This window comes from Varanus komodoensis, unplaced genomic scaffold (assembly GCF_004798865.1).
Source record: "Varanus komodoensis strain SLA01 unplaced genomic scaffold, ASM479886v1 scaffold2, whole genome shotgun sequence".
NCBI classification, from domain to species: domain Eukaryota; kingdom Metazoa; phylum Chordata; class Lepidosauria; order Squamata; family Varanidae; genus Varanus; species Varanus komodoensis.
Window position 1 is genome coordinate 13,660,985 of NW_025335568.1, and position 27,957 is coordinate 13,688,941.

The 27,957-nt window shown below is 42.4% G+C and overlaps 1 protein-coding gene across 2 annotated transcripts; it reads right to left on the minus strand.

Moving 5' to 3' along the window:
• Positions 1 to 207: 207 nt before the first annotated feature.
• On the minus strand, positions 208 to 27,900 carry LOC123022772 (broad substrate specificity ATP-binding cassette transporter ABCG2-like). 2 transcript variants are annotated; one of them, XM_044428773.1, is made up of 16 exons: positions 27,645 to 27,900; positions 24,863 to 25,080; positions 22,708 to 22,767; positions 21,262 to 21,376; positions 20,823 to 20,975; positions 19,599 to 19,756; positions 16,624 to 16,775; positions 14,907 to 15,011; positions 12,771 to 13,012; positions 7,655 to 7,737; positions 7,100 to 7,189; positions 6,423 to 6,547; positions 5,533 to 5,687; positions 4,627 to 4,716; positions 3,749 to 3,834; positions 208 to 2,631 (listed from the first exon to the last, which is right to left on the minus strand). In XM_044428773.1, the coding sequence occupies exons 2-16, from the start codon at positions 25,057 to 25,059 to the stop codon at positions 2,484 to 2,486; spliced, it is 1,959 nt and encodes a 652-aa protein (XP_044284708.1). In that variant the 5' UTR covers positions 25,060 to 25,080; positions 27,645 to 27,900; the 3' UTR covers positions 208 to 2,483. The 2 variants fall into 2 exon arrangements, with proteins under 2 accessions (XP_044284708.1, XP_044284709.1); XM_044428774.1 differs by lacking the exons at positions 21,262 to 21,376; positions 24,863 to 25,080; positions 27,645 to 27,900 and having other exon boundaries at positions 22,708 to 22,764.
• Positions 27,901 to 27,957: the final 57 nt, after the last annotated feature.

Sequence of the window (27,957 nt, forward strand, 5' to 3'; positions counted from 1 at the left end):
TTTTGCAGGTTGCTTGAGAGTGCCAGTTCCTGAAGTTCTGATTAACCATGGGTCTACTGTAGATTTTTGAATGATTTATTTCATTGTGGTTTGGCTACATCTTTAAAGCTTATTTTGCCTTAATGCTGAGGATATTACCTCACAAATGCTCAGGACATTTTACAGACCATTGTTTATTTATCTTAACGGAAAACCAGGAGACATCAATTCAGTGGATCAGATACAATTTATTTCAGAATATCTACAGAAACAAGGTGCAAACAAATAAAAGTAATAGACAGTAACTGTCCTCAGACTTACAGTCTTACATAAAATGTTGGTTCATAGCAGGGGTGGGCGACTTATGGCCCTACACTCTTGTCTTCCCTCATCTCTCACTAGAACATGTGAGTGTGGTAGACTGAAACTCTGGAGAGCCACAAATTGTTCAACCCTGGCCTATAAGAAAAATTTTTAAAACCCTTGCAAACTATAGAGTTGGGCCATACTTTTATTACAACCAAGTTAAAATGTCATACAGCAGCAAGCAAGTTTTTTGAGTCCTGCAGAACTTCTCATCAGTCCGGGTGGGGTTTTCTTCTTCCTTCCCGACCACCTAATTGTTTGGACCACCCAGCCAGATAAAGCATCTTGAAGCCATTCTATGACATTTTGGTTGGTCTTAAGGTATTGCCCAACGATGGTTTTGGAAATCTTCAGTAAGGAACTCGACACACAAGGGATGGAGGTAGAAAAGTGAGATCAGAGTATGTTGAGGTGACGCTGCAAACAGTGCAGTGCCAGCCCTCAGCTGATGAGCTTTTCCCACACAGCCTGAGCCTGGGATGAGGCACAGATGCTACCCTAATGGAAAGCAAATCTTTATCATTCTTTTAGGTAGTGGGTGGGATTAATCCTGGATGTCTGTTACTTGATTGCATTTCAAGGAACATGATCATTTGCTTAAAGTTTGTATAACAAGCAATTATCCTGCAGCTATTTGGTTATATTTCATGCGCTAAAATTCTTCCATTCATACGATGTTTTAATATAAACATTTGTCTATTAAATCTAAGGCATGCTAACTTGGTGGGAAGAAATAAGGTGGCATAAATACAACAATGCAATGAAACATTAGTGTTCATTTTGTATGTGTGGGCAAGCCGGGATGGCCCTATTGGCTGTCACCTTGCAGCAGATGCTGCGAGGCAGGAAGTGGCCATGAGGTCTTGGAAGACAGACCTGCAGCCTGTCCTGAGCACCCTAAATTAGCCTTTGATTCCCAGATGCAGTGGAGGAAGCTGCCCCATTGGTGGTGTTGAAGTAAGATTCAACTACCAAGTTGCATACATGGAATTGGGAGTGGTACCAACTTGCCTTTCATCTTGAGCAGCAAAATGTTTTGTGGTGGCTCTGTGGCCAAGTTCATGTAGATAGAAAGCCATAGACAATGAGGCAGAGGATTAGAAAAGTGAAAACAGTCATGTTCAGAGAAGACATGGAAGGCCCCACCTGAGGTTCAAATATTTGAAGTGACATCTGAAAAGGGGAGGCCTTTATGCATGTATAGCTGCAGACTCTCTTTTTCAGGGATTGTGTCAAACATGGGCACAAGGCAGGGGCCATTCCTCTTTTCAGTCATTCATTGAACACACAGATGGGGTTTCACAAGTGCTAATCTGTGCACCATGTGCTGAACACACTCAATGTGCTAATTTGTGCACTGCATCCTGTCTGTCTAGAGCAGGGGAAGAGAACCTGGCACTCTCCAGAAGTTTTAGATTACAATTCCCATAAGCCCTGGCCAGAATTTGTAGTCCAAAACCCCTGGAGCACAGCAAGTCATTTACCACTGATCCAAAGTAACAATAGATGTATTTTTTTACCAAGAGAACAAAACCAGCTTTGTATTAAATGTTCAAAACTTGCTTGCTCCTAAACTGTATCTGTGGCAATATCATTATGAATCTCAAAGTGGGGCGGGGGGAGAACTTTTCAAAAGCAGTTCTATATTTTAAGAAATAGGATCCAGATAAAGTTAAACACTTAATGTCCCACTGGTTTGTGTGATGGTATTAAGCCTGTATTTAATCCTATTCCACTGCAAGCTACTGACTTGAAAGTGCTCCATCTTGATTGGATCATGCATGTTGTAAACAGCGTATCTATATTTGAGACTGCTTTTCAGACTTGGGGTTGCTTTGGGTAGGAAGTGCCACTAATACATTTCTCAATATAGCAAAATAATATTTAGATGCATCTAATGGAAACATTTGCCAGTGCTGTTCTTGTTCCGTATATGTTTAATCAAAACATGAAAATTATTCATAGAAAAGACCAGTCTCTTCAGCCTGTAATCCTCCGGATATGTTGGACTACAATTCTCATCATCATGCCTGCTGTAGGTGATGGGCACCAGGCTAGCACATCTGGAGGGAACAGGGTTGAGGAAAACTCTATAGCATCTCAAGGAACCTGACTCACAGGAACATTTGCATGTTCATTTAAGATAACTTTTTCATGAAGCGCAACTTCATATATGAAATTGTAAGGAAGATGACCATCATGCAAGCCAGTGCAACGTGATTCTGCCACAAGCCCCATGCAGTTGCTTCAATCCCTTGACTTGCCAGATACTGTTCTCCAGTGCACCTGGCAGAGAAATACCAGAAGAAGCTGCGTGAATGAATCTGCTGTTTCCAGTGATTACAAGCTGACTTTGCGCAGAGGAAGAGGGGAAAAGAGCACAGAGCACAGGAAAGGTGCTCTTGCTTTGCGCACAGAATGGCCAAAGCTCAGTCCTGCAGGTCTCCAGGAAGGGCTAGAAAACATTTCTGCCTGAACCCTGGAGAGATTCTTCCTGCTGGTGTGGACAGTACAAGGTTAGATAATGGGGTATAAGGTAACTTGCTTTGTTTCACTGGACCACCTGACCCAAGTACCACTGAGATGAGAAATGGCCACTGGGATGGAAAATGGAAGGGCATGGAATGGGCTTCCGCGGGAGGTGGTTGAAGCCCCAACAGGGAGAGTGTTTAAGGATAGGCTGGACGTGCAAAGGAGAGGCATGTCATAAGCGCAGCAAGCTAGAGCCAGGGGTCAGACTAGATGGTCCGGGAGACCCCTTCTGACTTGCTCTGTTTCTGTGTTTCTATGGAAAAAAATCTGATTGGCTTCATGCCACCAATTCTTTGCCCTGACATTTTCCTTTCTTTTGTTTCCTAATGTGTCACATCTTTTCTTTGAGGACAGGACATGTACCATTTTATTTTATGTACCGTGCCTGGCTGTTTTAGAACTGTATAAGTAAATTCATTTGAACAGAAATGCTAAACATGTACAGCACAGATACGCAAAGTTTACCCATTGCAGACAGGCTCCCCATTCATATGCCAATAGGCCATAAGCATAATCCTAGTTTTGAGGTTATTAATTAATTTCTAATTTAAGCAGCTGCGCTTGATGGTCTGTTGGCCTTCCGTTTTCCTACCAATGCATTAAAGTGGTTTTGCACAAGAAAGCATCACACAGGAAATGGGATTTGGTTTCGGGACTCCCAGTTGGTGACTCCTCACTCAAAATGATTCAGGAGAGCATCCATTAAGAACAATACTCTCCTAACACCATTTCCCCTTTCTCTTCTGATGCCCTCTTTTTTCAGCAGGCTTTCAAAACAGTACATGGATGTGATCCGTCATCTTGCCAGGATATTGGATGCCTCCAACCTACTAGAATAACTTGGGTTAGAATTAAAAGATACCATACTTACATCTGCAAGGTGCTGACACTCGTACAGTTGTTAATTGGGTTAGAACTGCAGAAGTTTAGACCAGAAAGTTCATTAACCTGCAGTGCCTTTGAAGGTAAGAAACAAAATAAAATTATGAAACATAAGGGCTTACCTGCTTATAACTTTAACCATGTCATTGAGGGAGTTTTTTTTCTCAGTGCTAAGAAATATATTTGTCAAGACAGAGGCTGAGAGCAAGGCTTAAACCTCCCACCCTCTGTTAGCCAACCACGTTCCCCATGATCCTAGAAACCCAGTTAAGTTAATGTGTCATTAAATCCCTAGAGATTTTTGTTTAGTTGTTAGACTGTAGCTGGGTGGTGTCAGTGGCATTGCATTCTCTTCCAGCTAATGTAGGATAAAGAATTAGCACTGATCATGCTTCCCTGGCCCATTCCTCACCCCAGTTATGATGTTCACTGGGCAGTTTTAGGCAACCATCATCACGCAGCATTTCCACACCAGCTCGTCATATGAAAGCAATACATGTAGGGGGCGCACAGTGCAATATAAATATATTTAAAATACAGATAAAATAACAATAACAGATAAACCATAAAATACAATAAATACAACCATATAAATGGGAAACAGAAGGAAAATAAACACAATATGACCAATAACCAATAAAACAATAAACCAGCAGCAAACCAATAATCCAATCGCAAAACAGATACTTAATTTAAAAAAGTCTTGACTTGGTGCCGGAAGCAAGATAAAGTTGGTGTCAGTCCCACCTTCCTTGGAAGAGACTTCGAAAGGTGAGGTGTGGTGACCGAGAAGGCCCTTCTCCAGTAGTCAAAGACAGAACTGTTTGATGCTGCTTAGCATGATGCACAGGAAACTGTGATACTTACTTGCATGCCATATCGAGGGATACTGAAGTACTGGAGCCAGGAAAGCCAAGACTGTATGCTGGTGAGGTTTACCAACAACCCAGAGAAAATCTGCAGGGGGAAAACGATTGCACTTCTAAGGATGTTTGTTAGTTATTAGAATTAAATAGAGTACTGCAGTGAACACCACAAATCCATATTAGAAATAGAAAGCTATTCTCTTTCTTCAGTATGTAATGTTTTGCATCTAGAGGTCTCAAAGTAAAGTACTTAACAGAGCAGTCTTAAATGTCACTTTCAAAACCCTTTTCACTGTAGAGCTTCAGAAAAAGGCACGCCAATGTTGTAGTTTTGGCACAAATAATATATGGCCCATTTAGCCACAAAATCCTATGATTCCCAATTGCCTATTTGTCTTATTCAAAATGCAGGTTGCTAGTTCTCATCACTGTAGGAAAAACTGCCGTAACATGATTGTGACATAATCTAATGGATCCACTATTTTATTTTACTATTTATTTTATTTTTTGTATTTTATTTATTTGATGATTTTTTTTGTATTTTATATGGTATTTTAATGATTGTAAGCTGCCCTGAGGCTCATGCGATGGGGCGGCATATAAGTTGTTTAAATAAATAAATAAATAAGTTGAATAAATAAATAAATAAAGGCAAAGGGAACATGTGCGTGCTGCTACTTTTAAATGTTTGCTGTGCCAAAGGTGGGAAATAAATATGAAATCAACCCTGGGCATGCCAGCTAGCTCATGAACTTTAGGAAAAGCTTTAGGGACCTTGAGCAAACATATGGATAAATTGCTAAATATTGGCTAATCTGGCCAGGAAGAATGGGAGATGAGATTCAACAACACCTGGAAGCAGCTTGGGAGAGGCTGCCTTAACAAAACAGCAGGTAAGAACACTCACAATCATGAAGACAAAGGTGATGGTCATGAGTAGATTAGCAACAGCCACAACACTCTGTCCTGCAGCAATAGCTAGAGCCATAGAAGAAGCTGTGTAAGATACCATCATCAGCGAAAACATCATTATAAAGAAGGCCTCTACTGTTGGCTTCAGACCTTTGAAGATCAAAGAAAGAGGATGTTAGTATTTTGAGTCCCTATGTCCAGTACTGTACCAAATTGTTAATTAAAATGTTGACTATGCATAAATCAGAAATACTGCATATGTGTAATATTTGCAATAATGTGTTTTTAGTTCTTATGCAGTGCCGTCTCATCCTTCATATCAGACTGCAACCTGGAATGGAGTATTCTGAGCGAGGGCTTCGCTAGCTGCTTAAATATAGCTGAACGGGAGCATTCCACACGGAAGCAGTCTCCGTTTGATATGTGCTGCTGTGGAGTGTGCAAAATTATGCATGATATGGAGAAAGACTAGGAAGTCATTTTTCTCCCTCATCAGCATAAAGCCCAGCGTGGTGATCCCATGAAGCTGATCAGTGGGAGATTCCAGACAGATAAAAGGAAGGCCTTCTTCATACAGCATGTAGTTGAACTATGGAATGTGGTGCCACAAAGATGTGGTGATGGCCACCAATGTGGACAGATGTAAAAGGCAATTGGACAAATCCATGGAGAATAAGGCTACCTGGGTGATGGCTATGCGCCACCTCTGTATCAGAGGCAGTATGTCCCCAGGCACCAGTTCCTAGGGGACATGCGCAGACAGGTACTGCTGCATGTATGTCTTCCTTGTGAGTTTCCCACAGTGGGAACAGAACACTGGACCTGATGGGCCCTTGGCCCAATCCAGCAGGACTCTGCGTAGATGCTTAACAAAAGCATACTTGCCTATCATGAAATAAGCTATGCATGTGAAGAAGATGCTTGGTAACGTCCTCATGGGTATTAAGTCAGCCATTAGCTTTGAGAAGAAGTATGCAGAAATTCTGTAATAGCCGCTGATGTACTCATGTCTAAAAGAAAATAAAGTATTACAAGGTAGAAATTCAGTCTGCAATGAGTATATTCTCAGATGTTTGTGAGTATATTATGTCAGCAGTGAATGCATTTTGAGGACAGCCATGCCAAGTATAGTAAAACCAGTAGGACTTTTGTACAGGAAGGGCTATTAATATGTATCTGCTTTGAGATGTTATAAAATGCATCACAAACTGTGGTAATGTTTCCATTTGATGTTGGTAACAAACCTCCATCATTAAACCATTAAACCACCCATAGTGTAATAGCCACTTCTGCAAATACATGGGTTCTTTCACAGTCCTATTACTTCCCTTAATCTTTGTCCCCATAACCTATATAAATTAACGTACACCACATGCAGACAGACCCAATGGTACCTCCCCTGATGGCCTTGTCAGTTTCAGGCAGGCACACCCTGCAAGAAATGGCCTCATTTATCATCATGATGAAGTGCCTTTTTTAGGACCACCCTAAAAAGGCCTCTCAAGCCCTGGTGGTTAACTGCAGCCAATGTTGCTGCCCACTTCCACGTTCATTCCACTTACATAAATATCTTCTTCTCTACAACAAAAAGTTCAATGGCAGAGATGCTGCTGAAGCATTGGTTGGTGGTCATAAAGAACATGGCACCAATTCTGCGGAAGAATACAGATCACCATGCAAATCAATTACACAAAAGTGGCCTTTGGAAAAAGAATAGTCACCAAAAGGAGTTATTTCCCCCTCTGTGCTAGTCAAAACCCAATCCTGTTTCCTACATAGGAAACTGCCTCCTACTCAATCAGACTCATGGACCATCTAGCTGGGTATTGTGGACACTGACTGGCAGCAATTCTCCATGATCTCATCTGAGCTTGCACAGGTGTTCCTTCAAGCTGTGCCTTTGGGGCACACCTGGCTGGGCTCTGATGCAAGGGCAACCCATGTGCCACAAGGCTAATGAGCCAAATTGTGCAGCACGTGGCCAGGCAATGGCCCACATCCAGGGTGGGGCAACTAACCCACTGTGACTGCTTTTCCCCAGTGATCATGTAAATGCAACTATCAAGTTCAAGACTAAGGTAGAAATACCACCCACTTTCTCCTCTCCCAGGACTCACCTGTTCTGCAAACCGCTAGCATCATCTTTTACAGAAAAGAAGATAGCGCCTACCACTAATGCCAGGAAAATTGTAACACACAGCTGAAATATAAAACACACCATAGACTTTAGAACAGTTTTATATGATCTACAGGACTGGAGAGAAATATAATCTTGGGAGAAAACGTTTTGGCAGAGTTTAAACCATGCTAAAACGTCTGAAAAGTAGTGCTATCGTATCATGGTAAAAACATAGTCTCCTGAAATAGCTTACCCACTAATAATATCACCACACATTATATTTTAAAGCAAATGTTAGTTGTTAGTCCTCATGGTTTCAGACAGAAGGTCAGCAAGATGCTTGGGAAGACTATAATCTCAGAAGCACTGTGCATGGTTCAATAGGACGTGTGCTTGCCGAGGCTGCCACACGTCTGTGGGCAGATGGTGGTGGGTTGCACCCATCACCACACACTGGATTCAGCCTTTGATACTCCATGCCAATCTCACCTTGAGTTCTGTAATCACATCCCAATAGCAGTGAGCCAGGACATGTCGGATCTCTCATGAGATTCGGTTTCTTTGCCATTCCGATTGGCTGAAGCATTAATGACCTGCTCGGAAGGTTTTTTTCCTAGATATGCCAACTGATGGGGAAAGGAAGCAGCAGCCCTTCCATTGTGCCCGCAACCCGCTGGACTTTACAATGAAAGGCGAGGACCGCAATTTGCTTTCCTCCCTCCCTCCCTCCCAATCCAGTTTCCTTTTATGCCGTGTCTTTCAGATTGTAAGTCTGCAAGCAGGGCCTCTTGTGTCTTCTTTTTGTGGGCCAACTTGGGAGGCTTTGATTTTGTTTGTTTGGCTGGAGGGCAGGATTAAAAAATAGTATATATAAAGATATTGGACCATATGCCAGAATGTAACCTTATATTTGTTGTTCTCTGGATTTTTTTCCTGAGTATCTCAGTTTGTGAGATCTGTTTATCGTCTGTTGCTTCTATATATTTTGAGTTCGGTTGCTATATATTTGTGGTTTGGTTGTTAGGTTTGCTTTATTTACATTTGGGGTGTATTTGATTTTTTCATGGCAAAATCCCACCCTGTCCATATTTACTTGGAAGGAAGTCACTCAGCATTCATTAGGGCTTTTCCCCAGGTATGTGAGCATAGCAGTTTTCTCACTTTGTCTGAAGCCACTTGGAGTTGATTAAGAGAAAATTGAATATACAGTTGAAAGAAACAACAACCTACAATTATTCCTTCTGTTTCCAGTTTGCAGGTTATGAATGCTGTTGTTTATTAGTAAAAATGCTATCACTGATGTACAAGAGGAAGGTATCAGCAGACTTGGGGAAACACTGAGCTTTGCAGAAGTACAAGAAATCTTCAGAAGAAAACCACCCAAACCTGGGTGCTCAGTGGTCAGTGGATGCTGCCTGACTGGGGGAAAAACAGGGCAGGTACAGAAAGGAAGAGAGTAATCCTAAACCTTTCCTGAATAGGGAATATTTTTCAATGCAATAATTCATTGCAGATTCCAATTTTAAGTACCAGGACGGGCAAGGCATGTGATATATGCAAGCCATTTTGCACAAGCTTGCCTGTATAAAATGTACAAATAGCAAAGGCAGATTTAAAAAGTGGGATTTATTTATTTTCTGTTGCGTGTGACCTCCTTTATGGATATGTTCTCTTTTAAACAAGCAAGGTTACTGACAAATGTCACAATATTCCAGATACACTGGCTGCTGGTTGGAGTCTGGGCATGATTCAAAGTGCTAGTAGTAATTTCAAAGCCCTAAATGGCTTGGGGCCAGGCTGTCTGAAGGATCCCTCCTCCCATATGTACAAGGGTTCTTCAAAAAGTTTCCACACTTTTTAAACTCTATTTATTAAGAATTTCAAAAATAAATTACATCACTTTTCTACACAGTCACTTTACTTTGTGATGCATTTCTCCCAGCATTGTACCAACTTTTTAATGCCATCAGCAAAAAAAATATATAAAATATAGTTATAAAATATAAAAGTGCAGAAACTTTTTTGAAGACCCCTCATACCTAACAGGAACTTAAGGTCATCATTGGGGGTCCTTCTCCAGGATCCTCTTCCAAGGGAAGAGAGGAAGGGCTGTTTGGTTGTGGTACTCCAGTTTTGGAGTAAACCCTGAAAAGAGGTGTGTCTGAGGCCTACTTTGTATTCTTTTCAGCACCAGGTGAAATTCTTTTTATTTTCCCAGCATTTTAACATTCTGAATTGAAAACTTTGTTTTTATAAATTCCATGTTATTCTGTATCACTACTCTGCTTCTGTGCTGAGTAACAGCAATTAGGGTTTTGTTCCTTTAAATTCATTTGTGTGTGTGTGTCTTTTTAACTTTTAATTTTAACTTTTGTTAACTGAGAGATCCTAGGCTATTCTCAGTGGCTGCGCCCCATTTATGGATTGTCCTTCCAAAATTAGTTCACCTGGCAGCATCTTTACAACCTTTTTGGCACCAAGCAAAAAAAGCCCTTTTCTCCAGACATTTTATTAATTGATTTTATACTTGGATACTATTTATACTGTTTTTACCTTTAATGTATTTTAACTTATTGATATCTATCCTCGGTTGCATATTTCTCTGTTTTACTGTAGATTGTTTGTTTTATTGTAGGTTGTTTTTATTATTATTTAATGAAATGTTATTTTATGAAATATTGTAATCCTCTTGGAGAGTCTTCAGACTAATATAGCAGAATATAAACTGAATAAACACACACACACACACACACACACAGAGTACAACAACCTAATGAGTGAGGAACAGACAAATTGGTTTTTGAATAACCAAGCCAGGCTTTTTAAAGTTGAAAGAAGCAGAGTTAGGAATCACATGGACTGTAGACAACAAAATGTCTTTGGCCCACATGGCCTGAGCGGTTAAGACTACACATCAAAGATTAAGTAGAAATGATTAAAATTGCAGCCAAGACAATGGTAGCAAGCAGTTTACTTCCTTTGTAAAAAAAAAATATTGTTTAAAGAAGGTGCAGGGCTTGAACGTTAACACTGGTACCACAGTGCTAAGAAACTGCCGAAAAGACAGAACGTCAGGGATAATCCAACTGCTAAGCCAATTGCGGTGGAAAGCAAGGATCATAGCAAGACCAATTTGAGAAGATTAGCAAAGAGAGCTAAACGCGCTACGGCGCATTCAGAGACTGCATTTCAAATCCAATCCTGATGAAGTTGGGGAGATCAAAACCATTGTGCAGGGGAGGGAGTTAGGACTGTTAACTCTGGGAGATTATAAAGCTTCAAAAGGGCATAATTCTTGTCACAAGGTCAAGCTTTTACAAAGCAATTAAGAGGGATCCCCATAATATCAACATACACACAGAACCAAAGGCCAGAACTTCAGGACTCTGAGGAGATTTGAGCCCTGCAGAGAGCAAAGGTTTAACAATAAATCAAACAGATCTGGTTGTGTGTCTTGCAGGAACCCACATCTATGAGCCAAACAGCCTTGGGCCTCTGCAGAACTTCTAAAAAATGAACTAAAATGGGGCTCCTTAAGCTTTCACTTCCCTGCCTCTTCTCACCTGCACTGTCCCTCCTAATTTTTCCCAGTCAAAAGTACCCACTTCTGGTTTTTTTTTTTTTTTTTTTTTTTTGGGACTCCGGAGACATTAGCTTGAGATAGGAAAACTGCCTGTGAGGAAAGGATTGAGCACCGTTGCCACCCATCCACCACTTCTCCCTCGTCTCCCTCTTCTCCCTTTCCAATTATACCCTCTCTCTGCCACAGCTTAGAGGGGTCACTGAATACCTCCGTTCCCTAAATCAGATGTGAGTGAAACATGTATTTTGACCTCAAATTTATGTAATCTGTGCCTTAATTCATGGGTTTCTTCTTGAGAACAGCTTCCCTCAGTTCTAGTTGGAGAAAAGGCAGCATTTAATATTAATAGGAATAATTAATTCTGGGGACATATCATAGAATCATACAGTTGGATGGGCCTACCAGGCCATCAGGTTTAACAACCTGCTCAATGCAGGACTAGTCACCCATCCTGATTTCAGCCCAGCGCGACCATGCTTAGCTTCCAAGATTAGACAGGATCAGGCACTTCAGGCTATATAATAATGTTCTAGATCATATGAGTACAGACTCCAAGAGAAAAAAAAAAGCAAGAGATGGGATATGGTGTGTGTGTGTGAGCGGATGAATTTAAAAGTGTACAGGCCTCAAAGTATGCAGATCAAGACCAGGTTCACATGACACAACAGCCCAGATTATAGAGTGAGTGTGTGTTCTCAGTGAATCATGGGCTATCCCTGAATCATGACACATATTGTGTGAATCCAGTCACATTAAAAAGACATGGGTTGTCAACCATGAACAACACATGAAGTTAACCCATGGTTTGCTGTGAGATTATGAGCTGGGGGTTGCTTGTGGCTACCAATGATTTGTTAGCACAATTGGATTCACACAACACAACGACCCATGATTCAAGAGCAATCCATAATTCAACAATCCATGAGTCAATGCATATTTGCCGAGAAACTCCGAATTTTTAGTATCATCCTATGCCTGACTGTTTGTTCTTTCTGAGCCGCCCCGAGGCTTCGGCGATGGGCACGGCATAGAAATGTTATAAATAAATAAATATTCTGATGTCATGTTATATTAACCCAGTCAAAGTGTGGGTGGAAGACTATGAAGGACTCCAGAATGATATCACATGTGCACCATCCAATAAAAAGCGAATATACTTATATGACTAATTCCCCCATCACAAAATGTGGACGATCACCAAGGCTGCTGATTGCAAGTGGGGTACATTCCACCCCCCCATTTAAAACATGCATCATTTGGAAACAACTGATGGGTTAGGGGCAGTTTTCCCTAACTTGATGGCTTTCAGATGTGTTAAATTACAGTTCCCAGCATCTGCAGCCAGTGTGCCCATACTAGCTGGGGATGATAAGAGTTGTAGTCCAAGACATCTCAGGTGTTGTCAGACTGGAAAAGACAGGTGAAGGGTGTGATCTGCGTCCTATATTTGCAGCATGGAGCTGTAGGGTGGTTTTCTGTCTGAACATGTGTAGGATTGTACCCTAAAATGCTTTTAAATGACTAGAATTACCTGTGCTATAGAAGCTTGAGGGTTGCCTAGCAGATTTTTGAACGTGCGTTTGGAGACCCACTTGAGCTGGTGAAAGAAGGAAGTAGAGTAGGTGATTTCTCGGAAAGCGCTTTCTCTGGTACTCCCAGAAGACAGTTTTTCTAATTCTTCTTTGGTCTCTTGGTAGAACTCAGAACTGGCATACATCTCTGCTAATTTCTCTGCCAAAGTCTTATTCTCACTGATGTCATTGTCAATGTAATCTTTAGGGGAAAGAGAGAGAGGGAAACGGGTTACATTCTATAAGACTAGCTATATCTATATGAGTTATGCTGAAGACTTCGCTCCTGCATTTGTCTGTGCCATTGCAAAAGAAAAACAAACAAAAAAAAACCCCTTGCCCAGATGAATATGAGAAAGGATGATGGAAAACTGTACATAGCCATATAAACTCTGAAAATCAGCTCAGAATTGCGAGCTGGAGAAAGCTGGAGCAGGTCTGTCTGCATGCCACACTTCTGTGGCACTATGAGCATAACCAACAAGGCAGGATTTCTGAGCTTGCAGATGGCCTCCGTGCTTCTCCTGCCCTCCAAAAGATAGAGCTGGCCAGTTTTGACTGTCTGTGTCTCTTGCCCCTTGTCTTGGGAGTACGAGCTGAAGGGCTGCTGAGATTCCCCATAGCCTGGCAGAGCCTCCCTCTCCCCTCCCTGCCTTCCCAGATGCACCCCACCACCACCACCCCCAGCACCAGCTCTGAAGTAGCATTTCCAGAGCGAGTGTGGAAAGAACTGCATTGGCTTCAGTGCATTTCCTAGAACTCCCACTGGAGCTGGGGCTCCCACTTCATCCTGAGCCATCTGGACGAGGTCTGGAGGCCATACCGTTGCAACCCATACTTTTCACACACATATGTTCATCCCATTTTCCCAACTGAAAGCTGATCAAGGCAGGTTATGATATAAACTTTGCTTTAAACCTTTTAAAAAAGGCTTTAAAAATTACAAAGCAAAATAACTGCAAGCAATAAATCCTTAGCACATTTATTTAACATGTAAACTGGTTTTCACCAACTGATCCTGTCCTGCCCCCTACAGATGAGTCTGCTCCATCTTTAGCATGCGAGCGCTTCATATTTTTAAATATCACTATCCTGTCTTTCCTTAAATCTTCTACTCTTGGATATAAACCTATGCAGCTCTTTCTACTATTTCTTATAAGATTTAGTTTTCAGAACCTCACCATTCTAATTTCCCTTCTCTGCACATACTCCAGTTTGTCAGTGTCCTTAGGATATGGCACCTAGAACTGGACTTTCAATGGAGTCTCAATAGCATGGAATAAACTAGAATAATCATTTCTCCAAATACTTTTGATTTAGCACACTCTGACTATACTAGCTTTTTTTAGCAGCATCATTTATCTGATCATGTTTATTTTGTGATCAACTAAGACACTTAGATCCTTTTCACATGTAGAATACCTGCAACAGGGAAACTGATGTCCCATGTTCTCATGAATTGGACAGCTAATGCTTGTCAAGACACAGATCTCCTCTTCTGATGTCCTCAAGGAATGGACAAGTTTGTACAAGGGGTGGTTTTCCAGATATCCTTATCCTAAGTCATGTTGCCCAGCATTCCCCAACCTAACACTACAACTCTCAGTTCGTTTAGGATACTCTGCAAGGCATGTTTAAGCAGAAAAAAGCCTCCAACTGCCAGCATCCTTCCAGCCATCCATGCTGACTAGGGAAAGCTGGAAATTGTAAGCTATTTTTCTTTCTAAATGTGCCTAGGATGGCACCTTTAGCCATTTAAAGATACCAGCTGGTGCTTGGTTGCTCTGCTCCAGCAATTATTTGTGCAGAGCAATTACTTATGCTGACACCGCTTGTCCCAGTAGCAATAAAAGGAGGCTGTATATCTTATGCACAATGATGTGCAGCTGAAAGTCTTTGTTCGCACTGCAGATAAGCATTATTTTTGGTGCAATCACTGTGCTAGCATTTACTTGCACTATAAAAATGTGGTTTCTTTTCTGTCCATTTATTTTGTAGTATGATTGCATTCTAATATTGCTGACCAACACAAAAAGTTTCATTCCTCCAATTGGCACCATAGGCAGGAACTGTAAAAAGGAAACTAGTTTGCGTACCTATATCAATTTCATCGGTCTTGTTAGAAGCCACAGCAGATGAGTCTCCATTAATGACATCCAGAAAGAAGTCAGCAGGATTGTTGTAAGGTCTGCACTCATACCCTACAGAGGAATAAAATATTTCCAGATCATTCTGCTGTTGCTGGAAAATGTATGATGAAATATTTGGAATAATGCCTTAAGTATCTATAGGGTTTTTTAAAACAACAAAACAGTTAAGTTCAAAATTGTCAAAGTGCACAAACTCTCTGACTTTTGATGCCTGGCATTCCTTATGCTTACATATGTAGGCTTGGCTTAGCATAAAATGAGGCTTAAAGTTTCTTACATCAGGACCGGGTTGCAATAAATTACCTTTGAGGTCCCATTCAACTTCCTACTCATACTAAATTATCCATGACCAATCTTTGTACCGTATTAGGAGAACAAGGGCACAGAGAGCCACTTCGGTGGATGTCCCTCATCTGTGGCATTTCCTTTGCCAAAACTTGAGTTGGAGTATCTTTCCAAAGCTTTATAAATGCAAATCCAGACAGAAGAGGCATGTGGTATAGTCCTCCCCCAACTGTGCAGAAGAAGATAAGGAGAGCCCTGATAGGTCAAATCAAGGTTCCTTCTAGCCTAGCACGGGGTTTCAGAGAGTGGGCATACAGACACCTTTGAAAAGTACAGAAGCAAAACACAAAGAACTTGGCTTGGGAGTGATGTAAACAAATAAGAAATTTTAAAAAATGCCCTTCCCAATTTCTTTCCAGTGCATCTATTACTCAGAAGTATGTACCTTCTGAATATGGATAAGCCATTTAACAGAACATGGGTGAAGACCAATAACTCTGAATGCACTCGTGTCAAAAATTCCATCTCCCATGAAATCTAAGTCTGCTGTTAGTATGCTTCTAGACAGACAACTAACTCCTAGTAGCATAATCCAAAGGCACAGTACAGTTATTCTGACCTTAATAGATATATCTGTGTCAAGAAAAAAAGCCAGCAAGAGTGGTGGGAGAACAGAAGATTGCACATGAAAGATCATGACATCTGGACCTCCTTAAAAGTCCAGGTTTGAGGCAAAGGGATTGCATAATAGAAGCCCTGCCTGCACACAGTCATGGATGTGCGATGCTTTCTGCATGCCAAACAACATAATGCCGAATATCAGTGAACACATAATTGCCTGATGTATTTTTCTTCTCCTGAAAGCAGCCAGGTGAGGCTGGGGCAACTTGGCTCAGTGCTGTGGTGCACCAAAGGACTCCCACAAATATTTCTCGGGCATCCCTTCTCCAGTTTAATATTGTCTCCCTTTTTAAGTTGCTGTTAATGTGGAAGTAATGCAGGTACAAAATGAGCACTTGTTTGCAAGTATCCACAGCTTTTAACAGGGAGAGAGATTTGCCATAAAGAACCAGAGATTCCATTTCTACTTAGGAATGTAGGAAGCTGGACTAAGGGTCCATTAGGGCTGGCACTGCTTGGAAGCAATTCTCCAAGGCTTCATCTGTGAATATTTCCAGCCATTCCTGGAGATGCCAAGGATCAAACCTGGTGCCTTCCTATGCACAACAGGTGCTCTATCACTGGGCCCTCTTAGCCACAGTTCCCCCAACCTTGACCGTGGCACCAATCCAAACTGGGCCCCAAAGCTGCCCTGAGAAGATTCTTTCACACATCATCAGCCCCTCTCTGCCCCACTCTGTGCAGTAGAGGCGCCTACCAATGGACTTGAAGTATTCCAGAGCATTCTGAGCAGGTCCGTGATACACCATTCTTCCCGTTGCCAGTAAGGTCAGTTTATCAATCAGTTTAAAGATGGAGTAGCGAGGCTGATGGATGGAGAAGATGATGGTTTTTCCCTGCCTGGCCATCCTGCGTACAGAGGAGACAGCCAGTAAGAAGGATGGGAAACGGCTAAGGATTCTGTTCAACAAGATCCTGGCACATTAGGCTGGGTCAACGTACCAACAGAAAGCCATGCTGTTCTGTTGGAGAAAGGTAGCAGACCAACCTCTAGGCTCCTTGCTGCCCCTCACATGCACCACTCTTAGAGACGGACTGTGGGGCAGCCAGCAGCCATCACCACTTGCATAATGGGCGCTGAGAGGCTCTCAGCTCGAAATATGGTCTCACCCTCTTGTTGGCCTAGCATACTGCCTCTGTTTGTGAAGTTCCTTTTGCAACTTCAACCTGCAAGTAGGTCCATAGCAACAGTTTCAGATTTGGGCTTCTTGATATTTTAGTTATTAGTTTCTGTAGTGCATCTGCTTCTATACGTTCACAGTGTCTGCTCAAGTGTACACCTGTAAATGAATATATTATTGTATATATCTTGGAACATGAGGTCAGCAGAGACTGCCTGCAGCTTTTCATGGTTTGAGAAAGGGCTCGGAAGGGATGTACTCAGTGCCACTACAGAGTCTGCTGGGCTGTGTAAAAAGGAACACAAAAGATTGCACACCTTCCTTTTTAAGCGACTGCACAGTCTGCATTTTACAGCACTTCTCCTGTTTGTTAAAGTCCGATTATGTGAATGAGTCTTGGATATGAGGCTGAGAGTACTGTAAGCCTTATTACAAAATAGATAAATGCACAAATAACATTCCATTTCTGTCCCCAGAAAAGGGTAGCCAATGTAATATTGATCGAATGAGCAGTGAAGAGTTTCCCCCCCTTTTTGCCTATTTATTAAACCTTGTTTATTTCCAGCATTTGAATCCCACCCTTTCTCCAAGAAAGTAAGATAAGCTGATAGATCATGACTGGCCCAGAGTGAGCCTAAACTTCTGGTTCTAATTATCTCAGTTACAGACTGGATCGAGATAGCAAAAATAATCTTTACTCAAGGGTTGCCTGTGAGTTGTGGCTGAACTATGTTGTCATTGACATATGGGTTATCATGTTGGCTGAACCCAGCTGCACTAACAAGCCATGACTTGCTAACCACAAACAACTCATGTTTGCTGTTGGGTTGTAAACTATGGGTCGTTCACCCTGGTTTGTTACCTCAGATGGGTTCAGACAACCAAAAATTCATGTTTCAACAACAACCCATAGTTCAATGAAAAGCACACTTAGCTTATACTTAACCACTAAGGGCATGTTATTGCGTAGTTTGCATTCAGTCTCTTCTCTCAGACAAGTCTCTAGCAATTCAGCTCTTCTGATAGGCCCCTGCTTGGTCCTGTAATGAAGTCAGAGCTCACAGAAACACAGAGCCGGCACTTTTTTGTATCACAATGTACACGGACATCATATACCACCCCCATGCTTCCCTGTTCCCTCTGAGCCTTGCTGAAATCCTCGGGTAACTGGGGGAAAATATTTCTTCCAGCAACAATTACTTTGTTTCCTGTAATACAAAGTATTTTAGGGTAGGTTGATCTTAAATTGGAAACTGGCCATTAGCGTTACAAAGAACTTCACCCTGGTAGAGGCACAGACTGCTGGAACGAGTTTGTTGATATGAATCAATCCAGTTGCCCCTATTTTTGGATTCTCTTTGGGGGACTGGGCAAGGGGACTGCCAGGATAAGCAGCTGGGCTACCAAAAGTATCTCTGCCCTGCTGTCACTGCCCCATTTCCCATCTTATGCAGAGGTGAGATTGGATTTCCTTATGGCAGTGGAACACCTTCCCATGAATCATTTTTACTGCCTCCTCCCAGCTGTCTTTTGACAGCAACTTGTACTTATTTTTTCCGGTGGACCATTGAAAGCCAAAACTGCCTGCTGCTTACCTCATGTTATTGTGCTGGATTGTCGTTGCTTTTGTTCATTTTTGTATGTTATTATTGTTCTTGTGCTCTCCTGATGGAGCTCAGATATCACCATGGCCGGACTAGGTTCAGCCATGGCAAGTGTACTTGGAAAATACAATGCAGTGGTTTTTCGTTGCCTTCCACGCTGCAGTGATACAGCCAATCATGATGGCTACCATCTCACCTGCGTCAGCATCCCTTCGTCTCCAGTTTGTAGTGACACCTTTGCGGCTCAAGGTCAGGTGGAATTTAGGGGCAATCTAATTCTTCAAGGCTCCATAAGCCTGTTGGCTAACCCCCTCCACCCAAAACGTTTTCAAGGGCTCCAGGTATTTACTGCCACATGATAGTGGTTTTATGAAGATTTGTTGTTGGAGTGGTGGCATATTGCCTGCAGAGTCACGTGCAGAGTCACGTATAGACAATTTACAATCAGTAAATGAAAAGGATAAGTAGAGCTTTGAATGCCGGCAATTCCAACATTGTCTATTACATAGCAGTGGCTCAGGTAAGAACACAGGCAGCTGCTTAATACTGAATCAGATCCTTGGTCCGTCTAGCCCAGTAATACGGACACTGACTGGGAGCAGCTCCACAGGCTTCCAGGCAGGTGTTTTTCCAGCCCTACTCTTGAGATGCTGAGGATACAGCCTGGGACCTCCTGCGTGCAAGACCGGTGCTCTGCCACAATGCTGCAGCCCTTCAGCCTCACAGCTCCTTTCATTTAAGTTGAAGTAGGTAGTGTCCTTGTATTTATTTATTTATTAGATTTATATCCTGCTTTTTTTCTTAGGAACTCAAATCAACTTACACCATTCTCCTGCTGCTGTCAGTTCTATCCCCCAACAGCAAGAGGTAGGCTGGGCCAAGAGTCCATGACTCTGTTCTGTATTCTGTGCACAGGCAAAGATGCAGGCACCTTGTCCAGTAATTACCTTTTCAGAAGCAGCAGTACAGCATTGGCTGTGCTGGCATCCAGTCCAGTGGTTGGCTCATCTAGGAACAAGATGGCAGGATCAGTAATGAGCTCCATGCCAATGTTGGTCCTTTTCCTCTCTCCTCCTGATATACCACGAATGAACTGAGTTCCGACCTAACACAAAACAAGAATTTCCATGATGTTGCCTCATATCAGATTTATTCAGTGACAAGAGGAGGAAGTCTCTATTTACCAGAGATAAGGAACATTCTTGGCCCCTGAGAGACAAACGGAGCTATTTGCACAAGTGAACAGCTCGTCATGGGTTTTTTAACCCATGGTGGGGTTGCAGTACAGCTGGGGCACATGGGGTCACCCTTCCAATATACAACCCGTGTTTGTCATGTTGTGCAAAACCACACGCAGAAGCCTAAAATGGACAGTTTGGATACGCAGCATGCACAGCACGTTGTTGCATCCAGTCAGTGTGGTCCAAAGCAATGCAAAATGAAAAGAATGAGTACAAAGAGATATTGGTAATCACATCCCCTTGAACAAAAGGACCTCCAGGGAAAGCTGCCATATGTCCACTGCCGTTCCACCCCAAAGCAGTCACTGGCTTGGTTCACACATCACAACAGGCAATACAGCATGGCTTCCATGGGTGTGTGTGTGTGTTTTGTGTGTTGTGTTTTGTGTGTTGTGTGTTGTGTTTTGTGTTTTTTGTTTGGCCTGGATAAGCCTCACAGATAATTACGTAGTTTCAGTACTAACATGGCTTGTACCCTCCTTGCTCAATCCTCCACCACTGACATGGTATGTTTGGTATACATGTTTGGTATCAGCCACCACACCTGAAATTCAATCCCATGTTGGACAGCTGGAGCAACTCCAGTGGCAGCTGCCGGGTTCACACAATCAGAGAAACCATGACAAAGAGTGAAAACCATAGAGCGGACTGTTGTTTCTTATCGTGGTTTTGTAACACCAAACATGCCCTGCTGAGATACCACAACGAGGTTTGGTAGGCACAACGGACCATCCTGTGCAAGAAACCACTGTGACTTGTTAAGTCGTGCAAATCTGCCCACTCTGTCTATCTGAGCTTTAAGAATAGTCTTCTCCATTAAGAATCAAACAAGGTCTGAGAGTCTGCTTCAAGACACGACACAGTCAGATGAAAATTTTACCCTTCAGCTCTTTAAAAGTAGAAATATGACATTCCGTAATATGCTAGTACCTTTGAATCTGCCACTTTTGTCAAGCCCAGCTCTGTAATGATCTGGTTAATCCTTTCCTTCTTTTCTTGTTCTGTCACAGTCTTAGGTAGTCGAAGGGCAGCTGAAAACTGGAAGTTCTCTCTCACGGTCAAGGTCCCCATCACCACATCATCCTGAATGATCCAAAGAAAACATGTTAGGCTTCTTCCAGGCATGACTGTCTCACACACACACACACACACACACACACACACACACACACACACACACGTGTTTCATTCTTTGCTCTATGCCAAGAAAAACAGGGCAGTCTACTCTAAGCATGCACACACAGCCAAAACAAACATATTTTGGATAAAGAACTGGGCTACTGTGTTTTTGCACTACACATTGGGCACCTCTGCTTTATCACTGGTTTCCCTGAATGCTCAAATAATAAACCTGGAGACAAGAACTTACCTGTACTACATAGCCAGAGATACATTTAAAATTGGCAGGCTGAGGAGCTCCATTGATGAGGACTTCTCCACTCAGACCATGGGGATCCTTTCTTGCAGCTAAAATATCAAGCAGTCTAGAAGAAAAGTCAGGGCTGCATGTTTATTTTTATTATTTTATTTAATGTTTTATTAAAACAGACTAAGGGCCAAACTAAAGACGATTCTACATAGTTTTTGTTATGTAGAAGGACTGGGGAAATCTGAATGGTCTTAGTGCTAAACAACTTAAGGAGGAAAGTTTAACTCTTGGAAGAAGTAATCCTACAGTCCCTGGAAAAACAGAATGGGTCCGGAACTGCTCTCCACAAGCCTGTTGATCAGCTGCATCTTTTTGCAGTGTCCTTGCAGAACTGCGATCCAAACACTTCAAAAGGGCCGTTTCCTTTACCTCTTGCTTGCTTGCTATGTAACTTTTAGGTGGCTCTGCAGTATCACAAACAGCACAAAAACACACAAGCCATGTGTGTGATGCAAAGATGCCACAATCAAGACCACTTTCTTTGCCTTTCACAATTAAATGCTGCATTGTCCCCAGTCTACAAAAACTCATTAAAAGTGCTCCAGAAGCAAAACTGGAGGTTCTTGACATCATATGAAGAACATCTTGACATCATATGTAGGGAATGGTGAGTGCAAGATCAAAGCCGTACATGGAAAAACTTTATATGGACCTTTGGACTGATCTAGTTCCTCTTATTTTATCTTTGGTTTGTTCCTGCACAAAAATACTACTGTGCAAAATTTAGTGGGAGGGACTGTGGCTTCGTGATAGAAACTCTGCTTTGCAGTGATAGAAACTCTGCAAAAGGCCCCTGGCTTTATCCCGGGCAAGTTCCATTTATAGCTAGAAAAAACTCCTCCTTAAAACTCTGGAAAGCCACTGCCAGTCAGAGTGAGTAGTACTGGCCTAGATGGATCTAGGCCAGGCAGTGCAAGGCATCCTCCTATCTTCCTAGGTACATTTCTCGGTAGGGCATGAAATCTGGGTTGCAAATAGAATGCGCTATACCCTCCTCCCCATAGATCTGATCTCCCTTGTCCCACATAGCTGACATTTAAAGCCTTCAAACGGGCATGCGTCATCAAGCTCTGTGTTCAACATAAACACGCAGTTTGGCTCATTGGCACCGATGCCTTGACTTAACTGAGCAGGTTCCAGTTGTGCCTCTAGGCTCTACTTGTCAAGGCTGTAACTCCTGGCCCTGTGACAGCTCCAAGTTCACCTGCACAAAGCCATTGTTCAGCCGGTCCCCCAGCTGACCATGGCTGCAGCCATTATATCATTAGGAGGAGACAAATGGTTTAGGATTTGGCTATGATGAGGCCCAATTTTTCAACCTGAAGCTGGTTCTTTGGATAAAGAATATGAATCAATGTCATTTTCATTCATTGCCACAAGACTTACGAGGATTTGCCACCACCAGTGGGCCCCAGAATTGCGTTCAGTCCTGGCCTCATTATGCCACTGCAAAAACAAGACAGGCAAGTTTCTTGTGAACTGTCACATTATGGGTACAGTATGTCCACAGGTAAAAAGCAATCATATTGCTGGTTAATATACAAGGAGGGTCCTGGGGCTGAAAGACTGAAGGTCTTAGAAAGCACAGAGCACTTCCAGCCAGGCCCTGAAGCTGCACATTGCAGGGGCTGACCAGTAAAGCTGGACAAGCTACCTTGCAGGGAAGCTCATTCAACGTCACGGAATAGCACATCTTCAAAGAACCCCAAGCCCCTGAGATCCTGAGGAGTCCCTGCTGAGCCAGTCCAAAGGACCACATGGTCCGACACCCTCTTGTTCCACCGTGGCCAGCCAAATGCCACTGGGGAGCCCACAGACAAGCCGCAGCCCGCTGCCGCAACCCATCGTTGCAGCTGGAGCTCCATGCTCGTGCTGCCTCGGAAACTGGCGGGGCAGTGCCCACTGGTGGAGCACCCTCTATGCCTGCAGAGGGTGCCCGGCTGGATCCTTGGCATCTCCAGGGAGGCCCGGAAAGCTCCTGCCAGGACAGTCATTGCCAGTCAGAGCTGGCAATGTTGGCCTGGATGGACCAGTGAACTAAGTTTCAGGCAGCTTCTTGTATTCCTAACCTGGAGGCTACATCATGAAAAGCCACTAGTGATAAACCATGTCTTTAATCCTCTTTAAATTCCCATCTAAACCAGAGACCACCATTGCCATATCTTGAGGCAGGAAGTTCCACAGATTAATTATGCATTGCATGAAGAAGTATTTCCTGTGTAAAGTTTTGCTGGTTGACCCCAGGTTCTGCCATTATAAGAGAACCTTTTCTCTCTCCACTCTCTCCAAACCATGCACAATGGCTCAACTTCTATCATGTTTCCATCATCCCCAGTGGCTTCCCTTACCTACAAACCGAAAAGCCCAAAACATTTCAGTATTTTCTTGCAAAGAAGGTGCTTTAGCTCCCTTAGTTTTTGGGTTACTCTTTTAATGCACACTTCAAAGACCATCAGATTAAAGTCAGCCCATGTGGTCTTCTCCAGATGGGGTTAAATTACTTCTGCCACCATTTCTGACTGTTGATCACAGTGGGTGGGGTTGATGGGAGTTATGGGCTCAAATATTCAGTAATTACCACATTAAGGAAGCCTAGATTAAAGTGTCATAAGATCTTCAAAGCAATAATAATTTGCAATCCATTGCTAACATTCCACAGTGCCTTATAACTGTCTTCAGCAAATGAAAAGCACCGCATACAGATGCATGACAGTGCTGGATCCACACATGCTTCCTGAAGCATTGGAGTTCATTCTGCGGTGCGCAACGTTTCATAACTGCTGTTTTCATAACACATTGTTTCAGTCTATCTAATTGCCCTTTGCTGCATATTCTACAGGGAGTAACCCTGTTGCCTTTCACACACTGAACAATATAATCAGTTAATATTTTATAGCCATGTGACACATGGATGTCATATAATGCTGAATGTCCATGACCTCACATGTCCAAGCATTGAAGGAAAATTAAATACTAAAGCAGATATTATGCAAACCCAAGAGAAAAGTCTTTCTGCCATTAGAAATTGACGTGCCGTGCTTGGGTTTTCTTCACCAGCACATACAATTGCTGGAGAGACAAGGCAGTGGCTTGTGGCTTCAGCTCTGGCTTTGCCCTAGCACAGAGAAATACAACCCTGATTCCCTCCAGGTATTTTGGAGGATACCAGTTCCTGGAATCTATGACTATTGGTGTTGTAGGCCCATGACATTTCAAAAGCATAAGATCGCTGATCCCGGTGCTGTCAGAAAGCACTTCCAGGTTCCATTTCTCAAGGATGGAGTATGATGGAGAGACGGACGAGATGGTTATCCCGTGAAGCTGGTTTGAATTTCACCCACACTGCAAACCCATTCAGTGGTTTTAGATGAGCAGCTATTCGCTTAGCCTCTGTCCCCTCCCCTGATCTGCAACATGGAGATAATAACATCAGCCTACTTTACAGAAGTGTGGTAAGGATTCCTGAGATAATACTGACAAAGCACTGCGAAGCAAAGTATTACCATATGGGAAACACACACACGGACTCAGGAATACATACCTGACATCTTTCAAAATGTCTCGCACAACTACTTTTCTACAGCCTATGAAGCCGCTTTTCATCTTCACTCTGTAGCAGATGTTGTGAAAGGTGACAGTGGCGGTTGTCTTCGGGCCCCAGGATAGTGGTTTCTGGCTTGGGGCTCCATTCGTACTGGTTTCTGATATTGGAATATTGACTTGTAGATTGTGATCCATCTTTCTGGAGGAGGTTTACTCCTGTGAACCATAAAAATAGGCGAAAAGATTCTATATACCAGTAGCAAATGTCAGGCATATAAGTCCCTCTTGACTCTTCATTAACATGTAGCACAAACAGAGCAAAGAAACTCAAATGTCACACATGGAAATAGTCTAGAGCAGAATGCAATTTGGTGCCTTCCAGATGTTTTAGACTACAGCTCCCATAATCCTTGACAATTACCCAGGTTTGTGTGAGCTGTAGTCAACCTGGAGAGCTGCAGCGAGAGGAAAAGGAGAAGGAGGCCACCAGGGAGAGATGGAGAAAAACGATCAGTACAACAAGGAACCAAAATGGTGGAAGCTAGCGCTTATTTTAATGCGATACAGAGATTCTCCACCGATCTCCCCAATCTCCACCTTCCTTTTCACTGGAAACAGTAACACTGTAAAATGACACCATTCCAATCAAACCTTTTGGTGCAGCAGATGTTTGATTTTCCCCTGAAGATGATCTCCACCTCTTGAAACTTTGGAATATGGGCAAAATGGATTTGATGAGAGAACAGGTCTTACTATTAAAATGCATTTAAATGCTTTGAAATACTTTTAGAGGTTAAATTACACTCCAGGTAAGCAAAATCATTTCCAGGGGGCCTACTTGTACAATCCACCAAATAATTTTTCTACTATTAACATTTAATGATTAACAGTTAGCTATTAACTTTTGTGCAGTCTGGGAGGTGAAATTTTGTGTTTTCCCTATTCTGTATATTCTTTTTCTTTTAAAGCCATCCAAATCACTACATAGTGTAATAACAAATTATGTCATTTAATTATGCATGGAGTGAAGAAGTCATTTCTTTTATCTGCCCTGAATCTCCCACCGATCAACTTCATGGATTGACCCCAGGTTCTAGAATTGAGCCTACATATCCAGTTTCTCCATACCATGTATAATTCTGTCAACCTCTATCGTATCTCCTTTTACTTTCCCTTTTTTCTCTAAGCTAAACAGTCCCAGATGCTGTGTGTTTTCCTCATAAGAGAGTTGCTTCATTTTGTTGTCTTTTTTTTAATTGCACCTTTTCCAACTCTACAATATTTTTTCAGGTGATCAGAACTATATGTAGCCACTATTTTTCCCCAGCTCCAGCTGATGGACTTCAGGTTCCTAGTGGAAAACAAAGACAACCTCACATTCCTAAAGCTTGCCAGACGAAAATATCTGGAACGAGTTTAAAAACCCATCACACCTCAGTTTGGAACCACACGTAACACTTCTCCCTGTAAAATATACATGAGCAGTGGGCATAGTAGAAAAAAAGTTCTTGCCTCATGATTTATTTTAAACAGACTAGCCACAATTTCTATACCCCTCTTAAGTGGCAAACTTTTGAGTTGTTAGCTATCCAGCAACATATTGGACGGGATAAAAAATACTCAAATAAAATAAACAGTATGTGTAGTACGTATTCTTCTACTCAAGTTGTAAATGTAACATAAGATACAATCCTAAGTGGAGTTTCTTACAAATGATCCTAAGACCTTTTCCTGGGAATAAGCCCCACCAGGCAGAATGGGACTGACTTGTGAGTCACTGTGCAAAGGATTTTGAAAACAAACATAGTTGCGGGTCCAGAAGAAAAATCCAAATTCCACAGATGGGCAATAGAGACGGGACTAACCAAAATGCATAAGATTGTGTTATTATGTTTGCATCCATTATTTGTGAATGGTGGTGCTGATTTGCAATAATTCCATATTTAGTTAGAATTCTATTCAATGTAATTTTTAAATTCAAAGGCAAGTAATGGGAATTCTTAAATCTAAATTACTGACATTAAATAATACTAAGGCAAACAATGCAGAAAAGGCAAAATGAACCTGGGGGCTGCTTTTTATAAAAAATGCTGGTCCTCTTTTGCATAATTTGCTAGATATACTTTAACATTTTTAAATTAACTACTCTGGAACAAAAATAATCCCCTTGTTCTTTTTTAAAAAAAACCTATAATTTAAATCTCCATCAGCTCCCAAGGAATGTTACTGAATTCCAGCTGATTTTAAAGTAATCAGTATTTGTCTGTTAAAAATAGCTACATCCTAAAGCTTACCATATGGAAATGTCAACCCTTCGAGGGATTAAGCTGGTATTAGACAATTTAAGTTGGTGTCTCTACTGGAATGGACAGGTGTAAGTCACCAAGAATTTCCTTTCATCTTGGCCCATTTTTACCCTCAATGCACCCATTTATGTTTTTCTCTTTTTACATTATTGGTGCTGGTTCCCTCCCACAGGAGTCACTGACACACTTAAAGGCTGGTTGTACATCTTCAGACAGTTTAATATGAACTCTCCTTTTTGTAAGGATCATTTTGAATATGCAAAAATCAGCAGGCCATGGTCCCACAAGTTACCGCCTTGCTATCAGCACAGAACAGCTGTGAAACCTCCCAGTTCTGCGGTTACATGTCAACAGCAGTTCTTCGTGATCCTTCACCTCTTCCTTTTTACGCACACAAGGAACCAGCATGAGGCACTTGAGCAGAAGTCCTTTGTCAACAGGAAGAACGTTCTTAGATGCTCTTGTTGGACTTACCTTGGGTGAGCTTGGTGAGTGCGGCGGCGGCAGAAGAAGAAGAGGATCTGGCCAAGGCTGGAAGCAAGACTGGTGCCCCCTGAGATAAGCCGAACGTCACAGCTGCCACCCTGGTGTGGGTAGCTTGCAGGAAGGCAAAGTCTTCCCCCGCCTGGTGCATCCAGGGGACCACGTTCTGCGACACAAAATGGGGCTTAATCCACAGAGCAGCCAGGTCCTTTCTCTCTGCCCGTTCCTCCCCCTCAGACAACTCTGAGGCAGAGCCTTGCAGAACTGACAGTTCATTCCCTCCCCTTTTCGGCCGCAATTAAGG